The sequence below is a fragment of the Bombus pascuorum genome, chromosome 7 (genome assembly GCF_905332965.1).
Source record: "Bombus pascuorum chromosome 7, iyBomPasc1.1, whole genome shotgun sequence".
NCBI lineage: Eukaryota > Metazoa > Arthropoda > Insecta > Hymenoptera > Apidae > Bombus > Bombus pascuorum.
In genome coordinates, this window is record NC_083494.1 from 14,116,592 (window position 1) to 14,135,355 (window position 18,764).

Sequence of the window (18,764 nt, forward strand, 5' to 3'; positions counted from 1 at the left end):
TATTTAAGAAAAAAGTTACATGATATAACTGGTAAGATATAAAATATGTAGCGGACTATAGCCTATAAGTACGACTATAGAGAATCTGCATTAGTAAGTTCTTAACAGCACATACATATGAACCACGATTGACCCGGCTACCGGAATCCGCGTTCTGTATTGCGGAGGGTTAATCTGTTTAATTACACACGTGAGTCATCTGGACTGATCAGAGAAATGTTATATTATGATTATCTATCAAGGAAAGAATGGTATATTGCTATCTAAAGAAAACAATTATTGCTATAGAATTACCTAAGTTTTATCAATTGAAACATGAATTGACAATATTTTAAGCTGATATCTCCAACTGTTTCTAGTTGGAACGTTGTGGTAGGAGGATATGATTACCTTGTAGTTATATATCATTGAAGTGACGGGATACTCATAAAAGACTGTAGTTAGTCTACAAAGCAGTATTATACTTTATTTCATTGTAGGATTTGTGGCGGTTTCTCCGTGCGTGAACGTGAAGTTAAGATTGTATCTCGATATAACTCGGCAGAAATCGGGTTAAGTCGATCTTGCGCGAAATTCTATTTCAAGTGTCAAATTAAAAAAAAGAGAATATATTAATTGTCCTGTATAATAATGGGATTACTATCGGAAGGAAGCCCTTTAACCTGGGAAGAAACGAAAAATCTTGCTGACCATGTTCGAAAACATGGAATTATTCAATTTATTAACCTATACAAGAGACTCAGGGATCGACAGGGTGATATACTCAAATGGGGCGATGAGGTAATATTTATTTTTTACATTTTTGTTATGTGACATTTATCAACATATATCGTAATGTCATGCAATAATATATACGCTAAGTAATTAGGAAGCACGTTATCTTCTTTTCGCGTAATTTCCGTACAGAATAATAGAAATATAAATCACGCAATATCTTCTATTATTAACTCATGTTAATTTTTAAAGTATAATTTTAATTTTGTTGATAAATATTATTTCTATTATATTATTTCTAATTTAATATAATAATGTAGTTATTATATCCCATGTGTAATTGTAAAAACATAATTTTGATAAAAAATTAAATTTAGACCTTAATTCATTATCTATTTGTTATCTGTATATTACTTTTATTTGTTTGAACTTTTATAACATTCTTACGAGATTAATGTTTGTAGAGGCAATAAATGAATATTACTAGCAATTATAGATATTGAACTACTGTAAGGAATGACCTTGAGTTTTCTCCAACTACAATTCAGTCTTAGATACATGATTCAACATTTTTTGCTCTGTGTTATTGATATGTCGCCTATTCATTGCAAAATTGACATATTTCTTAAATCTACTCTTAACACTGTTATTTCCATATTTAAATTATTAATATTTTTAATGTGATTTCTAAATAGGTTGAATATATGCTTGTTAAATTTGATGATAAAGCAAAAACTGCAAAGCTTAGTTTAAGAGCTGCAGAAATATTAAAAATATTAAATGAAAAAGAATATAATGATCCAGAGTAAGTATCTTATTCTTTATTTTTTAAAAAGAATTTTAATTGATGTAAATTACAAATATTACTGAAATATATCTTAAGCTGGCTGTTTAAATATATAACAATGTATCTTAATAATAATTATATTTTTTTAAATAATGATAATATAATCTAAAATATTTAAATAATTTGTTTCACAGCAATATTAAATCATTATGGAGACCTGAATATGGTGCTTATATGTTAGAAGGCACACCAGGAAAACCATATGGTGGTTTATTAGTTCATTTTAATGTTGTTGAAGCTAACATGAGATATAGAAGGCAAGAAGCTTCAAAATTACTTGAACCCAATGAAGTTTTAATGTCTTTAACTAATTTTCCTAGGTATGTAAGTTAGTATTTTTATCAAAATTTATTATATTTGATATATATGAAATACATTGTTAGCTTAAATATTCTTTTACAGAACAGGAGCATATGATTTCACAGATCCTCCGACACATCCAACTCCAAATTCAGGGGCATCAAAAAGTTTATTTTTTCCAGATGAAGCTATATATCCAGGTCATCCGCGATTTAAAACATTAACTAGAAATATAAGACTACGACGTGGAGAAAAAGTTGCTATAAACATTCCTAGTATGTACTTATTGTATTTAATAGTTACACATGTGTACCTTTTTATGAATATAAAAATTCAGTTAGAGCTTGACATGAAGTGTTTCTTTGCAGTTTATAAAGATAAAAATGTTTCAAGTCCTTTTAAAGAGGATTTTAGTCCCTTTATTGAAGATGAATCAAGTTGTGCAGCAAGAGAAGATCATATTTACATGGATGCCATGGGTTTTGGAATGGGTTGTTGCTGTCTACAACTTACTTTTCAGGCTTGTAACATAGAGGAAGCAAGGACATTATACGACCAATTAACGCCTTTATGTCCAATAATGGTCAGTAACATGTGAAAATATAATTGTGTTTTCATAAACTTTGAAGGCATGAAGTTAGCATATTCTTTCGCGCATACTCTACAGAACATTTATTTAACATTCGACAGTTGGCTCTAACTGCTGCTAGTCCATTTTACCGAGGATATATAAGCGACGTTGATTGCCGGTGGAATGTGATATCTTGCTCTGTAGACTGCAGAACACAAGAGGAACGTGGCTTAAAGCCTTTGGAAGAAAATAAATTCAGAATTAGTAAATCTAGATACGATTCTATTGATTCATATCTTAGTGAACAAGGAGAAAAATATAACGATGTTCCCTTAACATATGATGATGAAGTATATAAACAGCTATTAGATAATGGAATTGATAAATTACTTGCACAACATATAGCTCACTTATTTATCAGAGATACTGTATCTTTATTTTCTGAAAAAGTCCATCAAAATGATTTGGAGGATACTGATCACTTTGAAGTAATTATCATTATTATTATCAATTGAGTTTATCTATAAAAATTTAGCTTTGTATACAAACACAAAATATAAAATTTCAGAACATACAATCAACTAATTGGCAAACTATGCGATTCAAACCACCACCACCAAATTCATCTATAGGATGGCGTGTTGAATTTCGTCCATGCGAAGTTCAAATTACGGATTTTGAAAATGCTGCAATAGTTTGTTTTATTGTCCTTCTTACAAGAGTTATCTTAAGTTATAAATTAAATCTTCTGATACCAATTAGTAAAGTTGATAAAAATATGGCTCGGGCACAAAGGAGAAATGCTGTTACAGCAGAAAAATTTTGGTTCCGTCGAGACATTACATCAGACGCAAAAAAGCAAGATGATGGACAACCAGAGTACACAGAATTTACTGTTAACGAAATTATTAATGGAAAGGTATTAATACTTTGTTCATGAATGAAATCAATTAACAGATCTCAAAAATATCCTACAATATATTATTTGTATCAGGATGGTATTTTTCCGGGTTTAATACCATTAGTAAATTCGTACTTAGCTAGTATGGATGTAGATGCGGATACACATTGTACTGTACAAGCATATATGAAATTCATACAAAAAAGAGCTTCTGGAGAATTATTAACGACTGCTGCGTGGTTAAGGAAGGAAGTTGTTTCACACCCAGAGTACAAGTACGTATGTCATTTAGTATATATATGTGTATGTATCTGTGCAAAATGTATGAAAATTTTTATTATATTTCTAACCCTATATTACATTATATAGAAACGATTCTGTAATAACACAACGCATCAACTATGACTTATTAAAAAAAGTACAAAAGATTGTATCTAATGAAATATCGTGTCCAGAATTACTCGGAACGTGTATACTATCAAAAACTAATGAAACTATACCTGCAGCAGTTGCAAAAGCGGAAAAGGTTCCCATGTGAATTATTGTTGTTAATGGCAATGGCTTAAATATACTTAAATAGATATATATATATATATATATACATGTGTGTGTGTGTATATATATATAATATAGATACACAATGACTTAAATAGATAACGATTAATATAGATTTAATTTTCGTTTATTTTAGTGCACTTCTGATCTTCTTGTATATACTTAACATTTAAAATATTGTGTGTTCACGTCCAATGATTTCATGGTTTCTAAAAACGGTAACATTCCATAAAATGATATTATACCCAGTACATTAAAAATATGTATACTTTTGTAAAAAATAACAATTTACTTCACAATAGCAGTTTAATTAGAAAACAAATTTTAATACAAACATACAATATAAATTATAATATTGATATGCTTAAACATAAATAACAACTACTAAATTACAATGAAATGTATGTATGTCCTACATACATCAATTTTAGGAAATAAACGAACAGCAATCATTTTCTTTGAGGTCAAATGTACTTCATAATATAGAAAAAGAAAACATTTTTTTTTAATTTATAACGAAAAGCTTTTGGGATCTACATCGTCTATAATGCTATTGTTGTTTTATGTTATTATACTATATTGTTTATTTAATGATAAATATCATGTAGTTCTTCCCAAAAGTCGAATTTTATTATTCTATTGTGAACAATACTTAACAAAATTTAATAGTATTAACATTTGTATTTAAAAAAATATGTTTATAAATTTTTACTTATTTTATATTCTTATTTTTATTTTCCTGAACTTGTCCTATAGGAGATATAAGTATTCCATAACAAAGCTATAGATTGTACTACTAAAACCTGATGATGTAAAGGTACAAAATAAAAGTTAAATAGTTGTACCATAGGCCAAATCTAAAACAAATTTTTCATTCACAAATCTTTTCACATAATTTATTTTTAAATATTTTTAGATATATATTGTCTTAATATGTTACCTTGTAATTATTTTTTAAAATATCTGGGTACTCATTATACAATTTTTTTTTTAATTGTTCTAAGTCATTTCCTTGTAGAATACCAATTGTTGATAGTAAAACTATTAAAAATACAGGTGCAAAAAGTAATTGATCACAAGATACCTTCTTTAATACTACAATTCCTCCCTTTGAGCCAATATATTTATCTAATATTCCATACCAAGTTCGTGTGACAGGACCCTGCCATATAAATTTAATGGAATTTATTTTATAAAAGCTTATGCAACAAATGTATAATTTATTCAGTTTAATTAATTATTTTATAGATTTTATTATTATTTTACAATCATATGCATTATTAAGCTTTAGTAAATCAATATCATACATGTTATAAGCAAAAATCAAACATTTTTGCAGTTTTATATCAAATTTACTTACAGTAAGGAAAAGTCCTATGCATCCAAACTGAGCTGTTCTTATAAAATCTAAATCTTTAATTTTTCTTCGCTCAACTAGATTTTGTGCAATCTGATCTCCAAGTGCCATTAACGTACCTATTCGTTTAAAAGTGTAAATAACTATTAATATATGTATAATAATAAAAGAATTTTTGATATTTCAAAAATGCTGTATATGTATGTTCTTTACCCGCTTGAACCGCTTGAGTGAGTAACGGATATCTTGTTAAGAACCTTTGGTATATTTTGACAATACCCAACATGTTTATAGGATGTGTCATTATCATATTAAAAATTATTAAAATTTTGTTGGTTACTTTTTAACTTCATGCATATTACGTATCTTTAATCTGATATTACGTACACACAATGTATATGGTTGTCATATTATGAAACTATTTTATTGAAAATACATTTGATTAGTACATGTAATTCACGTTATATGAGATTTAATAAATACACGACATGTGATAATATGTAACAATGTGAAACACGTGAATTATTAAACTTACAATTTACAATAGTATAGTAGATTTTATTTAATCCGTAAAATTATAGTACACGCACACGCATGTATGATAACACACAGGCATACATATATATATCTATTTTATGTTACAAGAGAAGAAATTCCTCTCTGATATTATCAATCCTAGTTTTTGTCATCCATTATAAAACTGCATTATAAAAAGTAAATAATGTTTTAATATACTTATAAATACTTTATTTTAAAAATATATGTACATGTACATATGTACTATATTTTACCAGGCATTTGTTTGGTATTCTGTTACCAAAGCCATGATCGTGTTGTGTAGTCGTTTAAGAACTTGGGGAATTTCAGGCTGAATTGTTGTCACCCATGTAGTACCGCTGACGAGTGTTACCATTGCCAAGTAAAATCCGTCACCAGCGATAACATGAGATCATATTACCCTCGCTGTCACTCTACAACTTGCTCATATCACATGAAGTAAATTTCTTCTTACATCTTTCCGCATTGCATCCGCAATTTGTTCCCCTACCTTATTTCTCTACGGTATGAGTCACGACATCATTAATCCTATAACTATACTATTGGGTTGGCAACAAAGTGATTCCGGATTTTGTCAATAGGTGGTCTTAGCATATTCTTTTGTTTTGTCAACGTGTTCAAAGCATCTAATCTATATTGTTTTCTTGTTGTTGGACTTCCACCTTTAACTTAGTAAAAAATTTGTATCGTTTAGTTATTTAGTTTAGTTTTTATCCCAATTTAAAAATGAAAGAACAAGACGCGCATTTCAGATATACTTTATTGTATTATTTCCGAAAAGTCAAGAACGCATCGCAAGCATACAAGAAGTTATGTGCCGTAAATGGAAATGAAGCCTTAAAAAAAAGAAGCATCAAAATTCTACATTACTAAACTCTACATTACAATTCTTTCTCTTCTGTCGTTGTTTGGTCTATTTATGTCTCTAGATTTTACATAACAAAATGCAATTTATTTACTATCTAATAAGAAAAATTATTATTAATTAATGATAATAAAAATGAATTTGATTGGAGTTAATTATATAGAAAAGCGAGCGATTTATGCCTTGTCAATATGCTTTATTATGGTAGTAAAAGTAAATATACAAAATGAAGAATGATTATAGTTATCATTGATAAATAATTGTGATATTTAATCGATAAATCTTTTGTTAAAATCCACTTGCTCATTGTTGCTTCGATTACGTTACTGCACAAAATCATACTTGTCGCGCTACACGGAGTCAAGCGTGCGTCAATAAATAAAAGTTCTTAAAATTTACGCTACGGGGAGCCACCTGGCTATAACGATACATAACAAATGTATTGAATGCGCAGTTGGTCATACTGCTGAACTGACAGTACAGTCAGAAAATGGTTGTAAAGTAAAGATGGCAGTGAGAGGTGATGCACGAATTCTCCTCCTCGGAATTTTATGTATTTTCTTGTTAAAATCATGCAATGGAGCCGCGACAGATATTGAATTAGACGCAAAAGCACAGTTGTTACATAGACTCGATAGTTTAAATCTTTTATTATATACATTTTTATTGATATTAACTGTTTTAACAATATGGACATTTAAGCATCGTCGTCTTAGGTTCCTCCATGAAACTGGTCTAGCTGTCATTTACGGTAAGTCGTCTGCTATAGTTTATGTTTACGTAGTATAAACGTAATAATAACGCGCATGTTTTGCAAAATTAATAGTTTTTATTTATAGCTATAAAGGGTCCTTTGTCATTTTATTACTGCATAAATATAATACATATTAAATACTTTTCTGTCTCAGATCTATATATTTTTTTATATATACATATGATATTTTTCTTGTATGCTTTTAAATTCTAATATTATAAGTTGATTTGATTATATCTATACATAAATTAAAAGAATATATTTAATTTTAGTTATTCGTAATTAAATATTTTATAACTTTTATAAATAATTGTATTTATGATTATATAAAAATAAAATCTCCTTGAAAAGTATAAGCAATGAAACTGATTCTTAAAATTATTCAATATCTTATTTTATCTATATTTTATCTATTTTTACGAATATAAAAAATATTACATTATAAATATTACATCATCTATGTATACAATTTTATCTTTATATGTATATACACCTATGTAAATAACAATTTAAGATTAAGATTTAATAAAATTTAGGAAAAGAATAATTTACCATCATGTAAAGTATTAATTATTAATTGTTAATGACTTTAAATTGTATATAAATTGTAATCATTTTATAAAAATTACATAATAAATTATTATTTATTATGTATTATTTAAATCTTTTAAGAAATTAGAAATTAATTATTCATATATGTCTTTTTAGGATTAATTATAGGGGCAATAATTCGTTATGGCTTCACAACAAGTAGTACCATTCTTCATATGCCTGTTGTGCCAGACAACAGTAGTAAATATAATCAATCAGTTCCTCCAGATACCTTATGGTTACGTTTTCCAGAAGATAAAGGAGGTGGTGTTATTAAAAATAAGACATTTGCCTATTCATTTAGGGGAGAAATTTACAAGCAAGATAATGAGATAGATTTGAAGGTATTATTTAATACAATTATTCTATTTCTATTAAACTAAAATTAATTTAGACAGTAGAAAAATTAATTATATAAAAATATAAAATTTTAACAGGCCACCTTTGATCCTGAAATATTTTTTAACATTATTTTACCACCAATCATTTTCCATGCTGGGTATAGTTTAAAACGTGTAAGTAACAGTATATTTGTTTTTTATATTTATTGTATAATATAATACAATATGAAACACCATAGAATTTGATATTTCTTTATTTCAGAAATACTTCTTTAGAAACTTAGGAGCAATTCTTATGTATGCTTTAATTGGAACATCTATATCAGCTTTTGTTATTGGGTATGTTTTTCACATTTAATGAGAAGTATATATGATTAATAAGTATGCAATTACTTTCATATCACAATAATAAATTTATTTAGAGCTTTTGCGTGGAACGTTTCTTGTGATAATTTTATGTCCATAGGTCATTTAGATTGAATATATCTGTTGTTTTCCTCATAGGCTGTAGATAAATGAAAAAATTCTTTGTAATATAATGATATATTTTTTTAATTATGCTCTTCTCTGATATGTACACTATTTGTTTTCTTTTCAGAGCTTTGATGTATGCCTTTGTGCAATTAATACCACATCTTTCTGCTTCATTTACGTTTTTGGACACCTTATATTTTGGTGCATTAATATCTCCTACGGATCCACTGACAATAATTTCTATTTTTAATGATTTACATGTAGATGTAAATTTATATGCTTTAGTATTTGGAGAAAGTGTGTTAAATGATGCAGTTGCAATTGTACTTAGTGGGTATGTATATAAAAACATTACAAATGTCAGCAAGAAGTTTCAATGAAATACACACATAAATTATATATTCTATTGCAGTGCCATACAAAATTATGGAGAACGTTATCAATCAGGTTCAGGTGGATTTGAAACTGTAGCATTTTTCCAAGCATTTGGTGATTTTGTTGGAATATTTAGCTTATCTTTATTTATTGGTGCTACCATGGGTTGTATCACTGCTTTGTTAACTAAATTTACTAGAGTCAGAGACTTTCCACTTTTGGAATCAGCATTATTTGTTTTAATGTCTTATAGCACTTTCTTAATTGCTGAAGCATCTGATCTTACAGGTAACATTCATAAAAATCCCACATTACCTTGAATTTTCATGTAGATATTTTTTAGTAATTGTAGTTAATATCTAAAATAATTATTTACATACAGGTGTAGTCGCTGTTTTATTCTGTGGTATTTGTCAAGCACATTACACATATAATAACTTAAGTCCGGATTCACGGCAACGGACGAAACAATTGTTTGAACTTTTAAATTTTTTAGCTGAGAACTTTATATTCAGTTACATTGGTGTTACAATGTTTACTTTTCCGAAACATCATTTCGATCCAGGATTTATTTTTGCAGGATTCGTATCCTTGTCATTTAATAATGTTTAACTTCATATATTATATATCGAACATACACGTAACATTGAAACCTTAACCACTTTATTATAGCTTTGTGCATTATTAGGTCGGGCAGCCAATGTATATCCATTATCTTTTATATTGAATTTAGCGCGGAAACCAAAGATATCGTTAAATTATCAGCATATGTTATTTTTTGCTGGTTTACGTGGAGCCATGAGTTTTGCTCTGGCTATCAGAAATACTGTATCTGATGCTCGGCAGGCTATGTTAACAACAACGAGTTTAATTGTAATTCTGACAGTCATTTTCCAGGGTGGTGCAACAACCCAGTTTCTAAGCTGGTTTAATATACCGTAAGTGCAAAACATATCTTTTTTTATTATTTTTCTCTTATAATTTATTTATTTAAATAAATTACTTTCTTTCAGAGTTGGAGTAGATGAAGAAATAGAAGGATTATCACACAATGGAATGCGCAGTGTAAGTATTACATTTGTACTTTTAGTTATTGTAAAGTCATGTATTAGTTTTCATTTTACAAAAATAATATAAGTAATATGAAATTGAATTTGTACTAACATATAATGTGTGCTAGGTTTCTTTTTATGTATTTTTGGTATAAAATATATAGTAATATTTATTAATAACATATAATTTAGGTAATCTATTGCTAATATATGTTTTAAAAGTATTTTTATTATGTTTTGTAACTTTCTCAGATTCTTTTTCATGCATATACTTTTAGTCATGTTGCTTGTTAACTTATAGTGGTTTTTTTTTTATTTTGTGCAAATTACAGGTTTATGTATATTTATTAAATATATTATTATAAAATATAGATAGTGAAACAGTAATATCCATTATTTAATATATATTTAAATAAAAGGTACAAATAAATTTTTGTTAATACAATGTACATCAAAAGTTGTCAGATGCAAAATTTTAATAAGATTAGTTTTTATTAGATGTTGATCTTTAAATCTTATTAGTTATAGTTGATATCCAGAAAGCATCTCTTTCTATATAAAAGTATAGTAATTTTTAATTAATAGCCAATATTATTTATAATTTAAAGAGTATATTGGTCCACTGGTTTAAAATCATTATTATTAAAACTGGAAGTATTTTAAGTGTTTAGAAGTGGTTTAAAATATTCTCAGAATGTTGGTTATTGATTATAATTTATTTATTTTAATACATGTTTTGAATAAAGATTATTTGATATAAGTAGAAACAAAAGATATTTTAATTATTGACTTTTTGGGCCATTTATTCACAATATATACAAAATCATTTATTGAATATAAAATAATCTAAATTATTCAGGAGTATAGTTTATTTATAAGAATTAAAGTGTAAAAATATTTGCGCATGAATGCTTCAAAATTGTTCTGATACTGTTATATTTTCTATCCTTTATGTATTCCCAAGTATTATATTCCAAATTATTGTGGTATGCACTTTTAATATTATACACTATTATTAAAAATTCTTAAAATCTTTATTTCTGTGTTTGAAAAACGTCCGAAAAGATTATACTTGCAAATGTTTGTTTTCTAGTTCCACTTAAGTAACCTTGGGTTACTCTTGCACAAAAACTACTAAAATCATAAATAGCTTGCACTAGAACTTAACGTTTTGGAAAATCCAGCATGTCTAATTACATTGTAACAAAGTTGGTAAAAATGCTTGGTTAATTCTAAATAATTTCGCTTAATAATTATTATAAAAAGATTAGAATTTAACGTACTAATGTTAATAGTCTGGTGGCGAAGGTGGCTTTGGAGATCTGGACATACATAGGGAGAGAAGTCCGCCGGTATGTTTTCATTTTAATTCAAAAATTGAATTATGCTATTTATATGGTAATAAATAATTCGTACATTTAACTTGCTATATAAATATATAAATTCCTATGTTTATTATATTGAGATTAATTTGATGCTATAGACTTTTGTAGTTATTTAATCTTCTCTTACATGACTATGCAATATATAAATAGTTTTGTATATTATTAGTATTGTCTGAGTTGCTTTCTGTCATTAGTACAGATGTGCAAAATAATCAAATTATGGTATTTAATAAGGGATTTAATAAAAATTATCTTATTAAAATGCTTGCAATGACCACTAATTGTTATATTACATTAATTGAATTATTGTTTGTCAAAAATAATACAATGATAACAAAATAAATATTTCTGTTATTATTATGACTTAAATATTGAATTATAAATATGTTAATATCTATTAATACATACTAACGATTTTTAAAGGTAGGATTTAGTTTCAAAAGTGACACAGAAATTATTATTTTATGTTAAAGATTTGTAAAATATGTTCATTTTAAGATTTAACATTTGGAAAATGATATTGCTAACAAATTTATAGATGCTTGTGTTTATATCGTGCAAAGTAGAAATTCAGCTTCTATTTATTTATGCATATATAATCAAAATTAATTGCAATGTAATTATTGCTTTATATATGTAGAAAATTTTACTCTTATTTTCATTATTAAACATCAGTTTGATTTGCTAATTGCATGTGCTTCAATATTTCCTTTTGTATCATTTTTGTTATCCATTCTGTATGTTGATGATTAGTAGTGTATAAAATATATACATATCCATTTACATTTATTAACAAAACATATGCAAACATAATTAACAGGGTATACCAATATAAAGATAAACAATTAAGCATGTTTTTAATACTTAATAATAATGCTAAGTGTTTTATGATATAAAAAGTTAATTAATCTTGATATAGAATTCTGTATAATATGTGCTATGGTTCTTCAATCATTTTTATATATATAATTTAAAGTTATTCATTTAATTCTTATTTAATAAATTATTTAAATTGTCATCATCTTTTAAATATTTTTGATAAGTATAATTTTATACTTAATTACATTTGAAAGAAGATATCATTATCATACAGGATGGATAATCCAAATATCCTTCACATTTCACAGTATAATTCTATGCAGGATGGATCATTACCAGGCAGTGGCATAAAACCTAATGAAAAAGCATTACTTGCTAGAATCTGGGGTGACTTTGATACTCGCTACATGAAACCACTTTTAACTCACTCCAGGCCTACATTATTAGAAACATTACCAGTTTGTTGCACACCTTTAGCCAGGATTCTTACAACAACACAACAAATGACACAGGTACAATATATGATTTTAGAAATGTTTATTTTACTAAAACTGTTGATAAAATGGTTAAAACAGTAAAGATGTTAGATATTTTATGTTTTTTATTTTAGGATGAAGCTGTTAGAAAAGCAGATTCAGATTCAGATTTTTGTCTCGAAGATCGTGAACTGGAGCGTCGAAGGAGTAGTATTCAACCGGTGAGTTTTCATCAACCTAATCTCAATTACACTATTAATCCGTGCTATCAGCCTAACAGCACAGATGTCACTAATCCAGATGAACCTTATGTAATCCTTAATTTACACAGAAGGTAGAAGTACTGGATTTGAATTGAAACATTTGAATTTTGTATAAAAATTATGTATGAAAATATTTCTTACATTGGTATGAATGAGTATCATTTATACCTAATTTTCATGTAATTATATTTTAAACATTGTTTCAAATTATCTCTTCGTTATACCATTTACATAAAAACACTTGTACAACATAGCCTTTCCATTTTATATGAAAGTAACATTTTAGTATTAGGTGTAATATATGTTTCTACTTAATGTCCGAAGTTTTCAGTATTAGCAATTGTATAGGTTTCACTTATTTATAGTATCTTCTCAATGTAATAAGTAATTCTTTATGCCAAAACCTTTCATATAAAATGTATAGAATATGCATGAAAAACTTATTTTTCTTCACTGTAGATATGCAATGATACACATTTGAATAACTGATTAACATATATACTGAAGTTTATTTATTTATGAAATATACCATAAGTGTACACTAATTACTCAAATAAAATCTTGTTAATATAAAAGTAAAATATTGTGTATCACTGTCATATTTAGGTTTGTGGGTGATTAACAATACTAACAATGTTTTTATAATGACAAAAATCAATTATATATAAAATATATTGAAGTTGAAATGCTATTATATAGGCATGAATCTATATATAGTCTTCTTACTAAAGTTATTTTACAGATGCAGTAAATGTATGCAACTATTCTATCTATATATAACTATCAGTAATTACTTGTAAGAAACACGTGAAGAATTAATGAGTTTATTCGAAAAAATTTATTCAGAATTGAAATATGTGTAATACTATAATTTGACATTTCCTTATCCACATAACAGATTAAATGTTAAAGAGATCATTTCATTTCTTCTTTTTATGAATAATCTTTTTTCTTCGAAAATTATGTTTAATGTCTATTATTAAAATAATATTTAAGAACACTCAAAATATTTTTGTTAATTTAATTGAAATGTGAAAAACCTGTGTTTTTATCCAATATATATATATATGTATGTATATATATGTATGTGTATATATATATCTTTTTTATCAATTTAGAGCAAATTTTTTAGTCTACATTTGATCGCGCTCTTACCGATTTTTTTAGAGAAAAAGAAATGATGATGATGATGAGGACCTAAGAATCATTGGAATGGAAGGATTTATTCCGTTAAGAACATTGTAACGAGACAGAAGCCATTGAAAATAATGTTTTCAGAAGATTATTTTTAAATGCTTTGTATATTATACTTGGGGGTAGGAGTAATTATTAAAAATAATTATTTTGTATATATTAAAATTTTTTAATAATACCTTTAATTTTTGCATTAATGTTAAACAGAATTTACATTACTAGTTAACATTTCTGAATCTTTGCAGATTTACGAAAAATTACATTCTTATTTAAAAAATCTGATGTATAGTATTTATTTATTATTTAAAGATCAATCATCATATTTATATTTTCTATATTTATGTTCATAATTTTGAAATGTTATTTAAAATTATTATGTTTCATATATGTGTTTCTTTTAAGTCTTAAAACTAGACTAATATTATAGAACAAAATATCTGTGTCGCACCTTTTATTTTCTTGATATCAAAATATAATGTATTTTAATGTAAACGCAAATTACAAAGATCAAAAGACATGTAGCACATAAACAACAGATTTTAAAAATGTACATATTGTGATTTCTTTGAAAGTATTAACATAAGTAAAATAATTATAGTAAAGAGTCTGATAGAATTTTGATCTATATATATATTAAAAGTTTATATAAAACTACTAAAATTTTTAAACATATTGTAATTGAACATTAAACATAATTTTCAGTGTTCAATTCATTAATCTGAAATTCTTAAAGCTTTCTAAATGTCATTATACTTCATTAACACCAAATCATTAATATCATTATGAGGTTTATGAAGCAAATATTGTCCTATCATTTCTACAATTTATTTTTTTTTCCGTATATTTTATTTATTCATAGCAATATTGGAGAAGGATCTGGTTTATGTCTGTCACTTAATGAATGTTATTGCATGTAGCCTGAGAAACCAAATTACTTTTCAGGCATCAATTTTTATATCAGAAATGCTATCTAAAAGTTGCCGCTTGCACACTACTTATGCTATTAGTAACAAGTAATTTCTGCAGGAAAAATAATCTTTTACATCTGCTTTCTATACATTATTTACCAATATTTCTCACTATATAGTTATACTATTTTTGTTTACATTTAATTATTGGTATAAGTTTTAAATAGCACTGCATATCATTTAGTGCACTTGTACTTAATTTTCTTTGGTGTAGTTTATTGATGTGGTCAAGAAAAAATGAATTGTATAAGTGTTTTGCAATTTTATATATTTTATATTTAAAGAAGAGATTTTAATAAATTATAATAAAGTATTATTAATACTTTGTTCAGAATTTTTTAAAAATTATACTATTGTGCAATCGGCAAATAATTTATTTTAATAACGATAAACATGTTGCAATTATGTTCATATCTTTCTAGGGGAAAAAGTTTTTAGTTCTGTGTAAATTATTTTTTATTTTTGTATAAAGTATTATTTTTATTACATTTACTTTTATTTTTTAAATATTTTTACAGCATATATTGCTTATTTATATTTGGTTTCTCCACAGACACATGTAAGGAGCTCTCCAAACAGAATACATTTATAAGAATAAATTTAATATAATTTATGAAGTTGTATACATTTTTGTGGGAATTTGGCTGCATTGATTTAAGCATTAAGTAATTACTCTCTTTGTTGTCCAATATGCCATAAATATTTATGCTACTTAACATTAATATGTTATTTCACACAGACTCTAATTCGGTATGTTTAATTTCTAACATTCTCTAATTTTGATACCAAATAAATTTTAATTTCTTCAAATGATACGAAACATGCTTTCTGATAGATTGTAATCAACATCTCAGATAATACTTAATGAGAAAAGTATGACATAGGTATGTGCGTATGCAATGTTGGTGTCAAATATTACATATTACTATTGTATTATAGCTTCTATAAATGTTAATTATATTTTCCTGGTATTTATTTTCTTTGGGAAGTATTATCCAATATTTTGGATAACAAATGACATTGACAACAAAAGATTGAATGTAAGTATTATACAAAGAATAAATGATAGGGAGAAGGCAAAAAATTACAAAATACATTTGTAAGATATACTGAACTTACAAAAATTATTTGCTACATTTCTAAATTATGAAAAGAAATCATCAGTAAATAATAAACCTTCTCCTTATTTGATAGTGTATTTATTCTAATTATGGTACTTGCATAAAAGTAGATTCTTAGATGTTGACTTAAACCTGTACACATTACTGATTTTGTCGCAATGATTTTTATGAAGAAATTTTACATGTACAAAATCAATAATAATTTTATTCGGTATATTAAATAATATGTAAGAATCTAAAGATGAATTCTTGATCTATTTAATACTTTGTGGGGCAGCTGGGAACTGTGATGGGAGAAGTTAGTCCGGGACCACTACCATTGCACACACGCGTCGCCTTGCCAGGTTTGGTCGGCAAACATTTATAGAGACTAATTGATATTGGTAAATAAACTTACCTTTTTATGTGTAATATTATATGTGCAACTGATAAATGTATTTATTTGAAAAGCTTAAAAAATCTGTGCAAACTATTATATCTAATACTATTCATCATAAGTAGAATTTGGAAGATGTTTCTATTACTTGCTGTTTTTATTTAGATATTATAAAAAATAAATCATATAAGTTATTAATGAAATGTGAGTGTATGCTATTATAATAAATGTAAATTATATTATTTTCTTTTTATAATTAATATTATTACATTATTATCTTTTGATTGTCATGGATAAGTCTTGACAAAATTATTGACAAAATCTTTCATAATCTATATGCATGTGTATATATATGAATTATATGTTACTATGTTATAGCAACATATATATTACATTTATTGGTTGTACTAAATGTAACAAAGTTTTGTTATATGCAGTATCAACAAATCAGTTATATGAAAATCAATAAATATAACTTATATTTTTCACTTGGTATATAATGTATAATTCAGTGGAGGTCCTGGTTTGTAGTAATTATCGCAGAAAATTTATTTTAAAACGTTATTGAATTAAATATGTTAATGTGACACCAACTAACAGTTGCACTATGCATTTGAATATAATAATTCATAACACAATGTGACAAAAGAGGAATAAGAAGTAATATGTTTTGTCAGAAATTTTAAATTTGTAACATTAAATTAAATATAAAAATGAATCCTGAAAAAAATAGTTACATCAATACAATGACAATAAATTAATATGATTGAATTTTAATATTCTTATGTTCAAAACATAATTTTAAATTATTATATTTGGATGTATCTTGCAATAATTTAAAGTTAACTTTGTTTGGGCAAAGAATTTAATTTTCTGTTCAGCAAATTGATTTTGCTGGCATATATAATAATATTTGCATTTAAGGTGCAGGACACTTAACATGCAATAACAACACAAATACATACCATTTGTATTATAATTTGTAATTGTATATGCATAAGTGGTCTAAAAAGTAAATCAATCAACATAAAACAATTTATTGGAAAGGTTATTATACACAGAAATTATAAACTGTGCCAATCTTCGCAAAAATTACAATATAAATTATAAAATTCTTCTGTGAAAATGATTATAAGTAAAAACTTTAACATATTTTAAATGACATGTAATACAGTATTGTTCTCAGAACAGTACAAAATACATATTACAAATTATAAGAATAGAAAAATTAAATAAAATAGCATTATCTGCAAAATGTACTGTAATTATTTTTCAGAATCTTATATCTTAGTGCTATTGATAATTGCATATTTGTTACATATGGCACATATATTTGTCAGGTATCTACTTATATAATTTTTTATATATCAACATTAAATGTGTGTACATAATGTACAAGTATATTCAACTATGATTTATTATCAGTAACGTTTGAACTATTCATAAAACATGAAAAACGAAAGTTATGAATAAAATATGTGAAGTCTTATTTTAGATGTTGGCTGTGAACACAACAAAAATATTTGAATATGTAGTTTAAATATTAAAAGTGAATATTCAAATTGCAGCATATTAAGAAAATATATCTATAACATGTGTATGCTATTCTTTCTACAATTACCTATATTTAAATTAGTAAATTATTTTTTAATTATACAAAATACTACATGACTTATTATGATATTGCATAACAAGCAGGATCGTAGCACATAGCTATTTAAATGCTCTTTTTCTAAACATTTGTGAATTAAATAATATGTAATAATCATTGCAATGTATACAAATATATATATATATAATATAATATAATAATAATATATATATATAATAATGTTGTGATACTATCTGATACTGTCTACTATGTACTACACTTTACAGTGTTTAATAAAGTATTTGTAAAAACAATG

The 18,764-nt window shown here is 25.9% G+C and overlaps 3 protein-coding genes across 13 annotated transcripts; 2 read left to right on the forward strand and 1 right to left on the reverse strand.

Annotated features, from left to right (window-relative positions):
* The first annotated feature begins 630 nt into the window (after positions 1 to 630).
* On the forward strand, positions 631 to 4,608 carry LOC132908898 (glutamate--cysteine ligase catalytic subunit). The gene is made up of 9 exons (XM_060963317.1): positions 631 to 780; positions 1,410 to 1,519; positions 1,696 to 1,881; positions 1,964 to 2,136; positions 2,230 to 2,444; positions 2,552 to 2,920; positions 3,001 to 3,351; positions 3,427 to 3,608; positions 3,703 to 4,608. The coding sequence occupies exons 1-9, from the start codon at positions 631 to 633 to the stop codon at positions 3,869 to 3,871; spliced, it is 1,905 nt and encodes a 634-aa protein (XP_060819300.1). The 3' UTR covers positions 3,872 to 4,608.
* Positions 4,000 to 6,252, reverse strand: LOC132908900 (protein Mpv17). 2 transcript variants are annotated; one of them, XM_060963320.1, is made up of 5 exons: positions 6,037 to 6,252; positions 5,459 to 5,945; positions 5,249 to 5,364; positions 4,829 to 5,050; positions 4,000 to 4,745 (listed from the first exon to the last, which is right to left on the reverse strand). In XM_060963320.1, the coding sequence occupies exons 2-5, from the start codon at positions 5,553 to 5,555 to the stop codon at positions 4,620 to 4,622; spliced, it is 561 nt and encodes a 186-aa protein (XP_060819303.1). In that variant the 5' UTR covers positions 5,556 to 5,945; positions 6,037 to 6,252; the 3' UTR covers positions 4,000 to 4,619. The 2 variants fall into 2 exon arrangements, with proteins under 2 accessions (XP_060819303.1, XP_060819304.1); XM_060963321.1 differs by having other exon boundaries at positions 5,459 to 5,663; positions 5,781 to 6,252.
* Positions 6,253 to 7,114: 862 nt separating this feature from the next.
* LOC132908904 (sodium/hydrogen exchanger 6) lies at positions 7,115 to 18,762 on the forward strand. Of its 10 annotated transcripts, XR_009658453.1 has the most exons (14): positions 7,116 to 7,419; positions 8,131 to 8,357; positions 8,451 to 8,528; positions 8,617 to 8,693; positions 8,953 to 9,162; positions 9,241 to 9,491; positions 9,586 to 9,788; positions 9,876 to 10,141; positions 10,217 to 10,268; positions 11,551 to 11,607; positions 12,768 to 12,971; positions 13,070 to 13,156; positions 15,914 to 16,400; positions 16,759 to 18,762. XR_009658453.1 is itself a non-coding variant. In XM_060963343.1 (13 exons), exons 1-13 carry the CDS (start codon positions 7,176 to 7,178, stop codon positions 15,950 to 15,952), a joined length of 1,995 nt encoding a protein of 664 aa, XP_060819326.1. In that variant the 5' UTR covers positions 7,116 to 7,175; the 3' UTR covers positions 15,953 to 18,762. The 10 variants fall into 10 exon arrangements, 9 of the variants coding, with proteins under 9 accessions (XP_060819331.1, XP_060819326.1, XP_060819322.1 ...); XM_060963343.1 differs by having other exon boundaries at positions 15,914 to 18,762; XM_060963339.1 differs by lacking the exon at positions 15,914 to 16,400.
* Positions 18,763 to 18,764: the final 2 nt, after the last annotated feature.

Coding starts and splice junctions, on each gene's coding strand:
- LOC132908898 (XM_060963317.1), top strand. CDS start 631: ATGGGATTACTATCGGAAGGAAGCCCTTTAACCTGGGAAGAAACGAAA. Junction 2,137..2,229: donor AGTTGCTATAAACATTCCTA/GTATGTACTTAT, acceptor GTTTCTTTGCAG/TTTATAAAGATAAAAATGTT. Junction 2,921..3,000: donor AGGATACTGATCACTTTGAA/GTAATTATCATT, acceptor ATAAAATTTCAG/AACATACAATCAACTAATTG.
- LOC132908904 (XM_060963348.1), top strand. CDS start 7,176: ATGGCAGTGAGAGGTGATGCACGAATTCTCCTCCTCGGAATTTTATGT. Junction 10,142..10,216: donor CTAAGCTGGTTTAATATACC/GTAAGTGCAAAA, acceptor ACTTTCTTTCAG/AGTTGGAGTAGATGAAGAAA. Junction 12,972..13,069: donor CAACACAACAAATGACACAG/GTACAATATATG, acceptor TTTTTATTTTAG/GATGAAGCTGTTAGAAAAGC.
- LOC132908900 (XM_060963320.1), bottom strand. CDS start 5,555: ATGATAATGACACATCCTATAAACATGTTGGGTATTGTCAAAATATAC. Junction 5,365..5,458: donor CACTCAAGCGGTTCAAGCGG/GTAAAGAACATA, acceptor TTAAACGAATAG/GTACGTTAATGGCACTTGGA. Junction 4,746..4,828: donor TTTTAAAAAATAATTACAAG/GTAACATATTAA, acceptor AATTTGTTTTAG/ATTTGGCCTATGGTACAACT.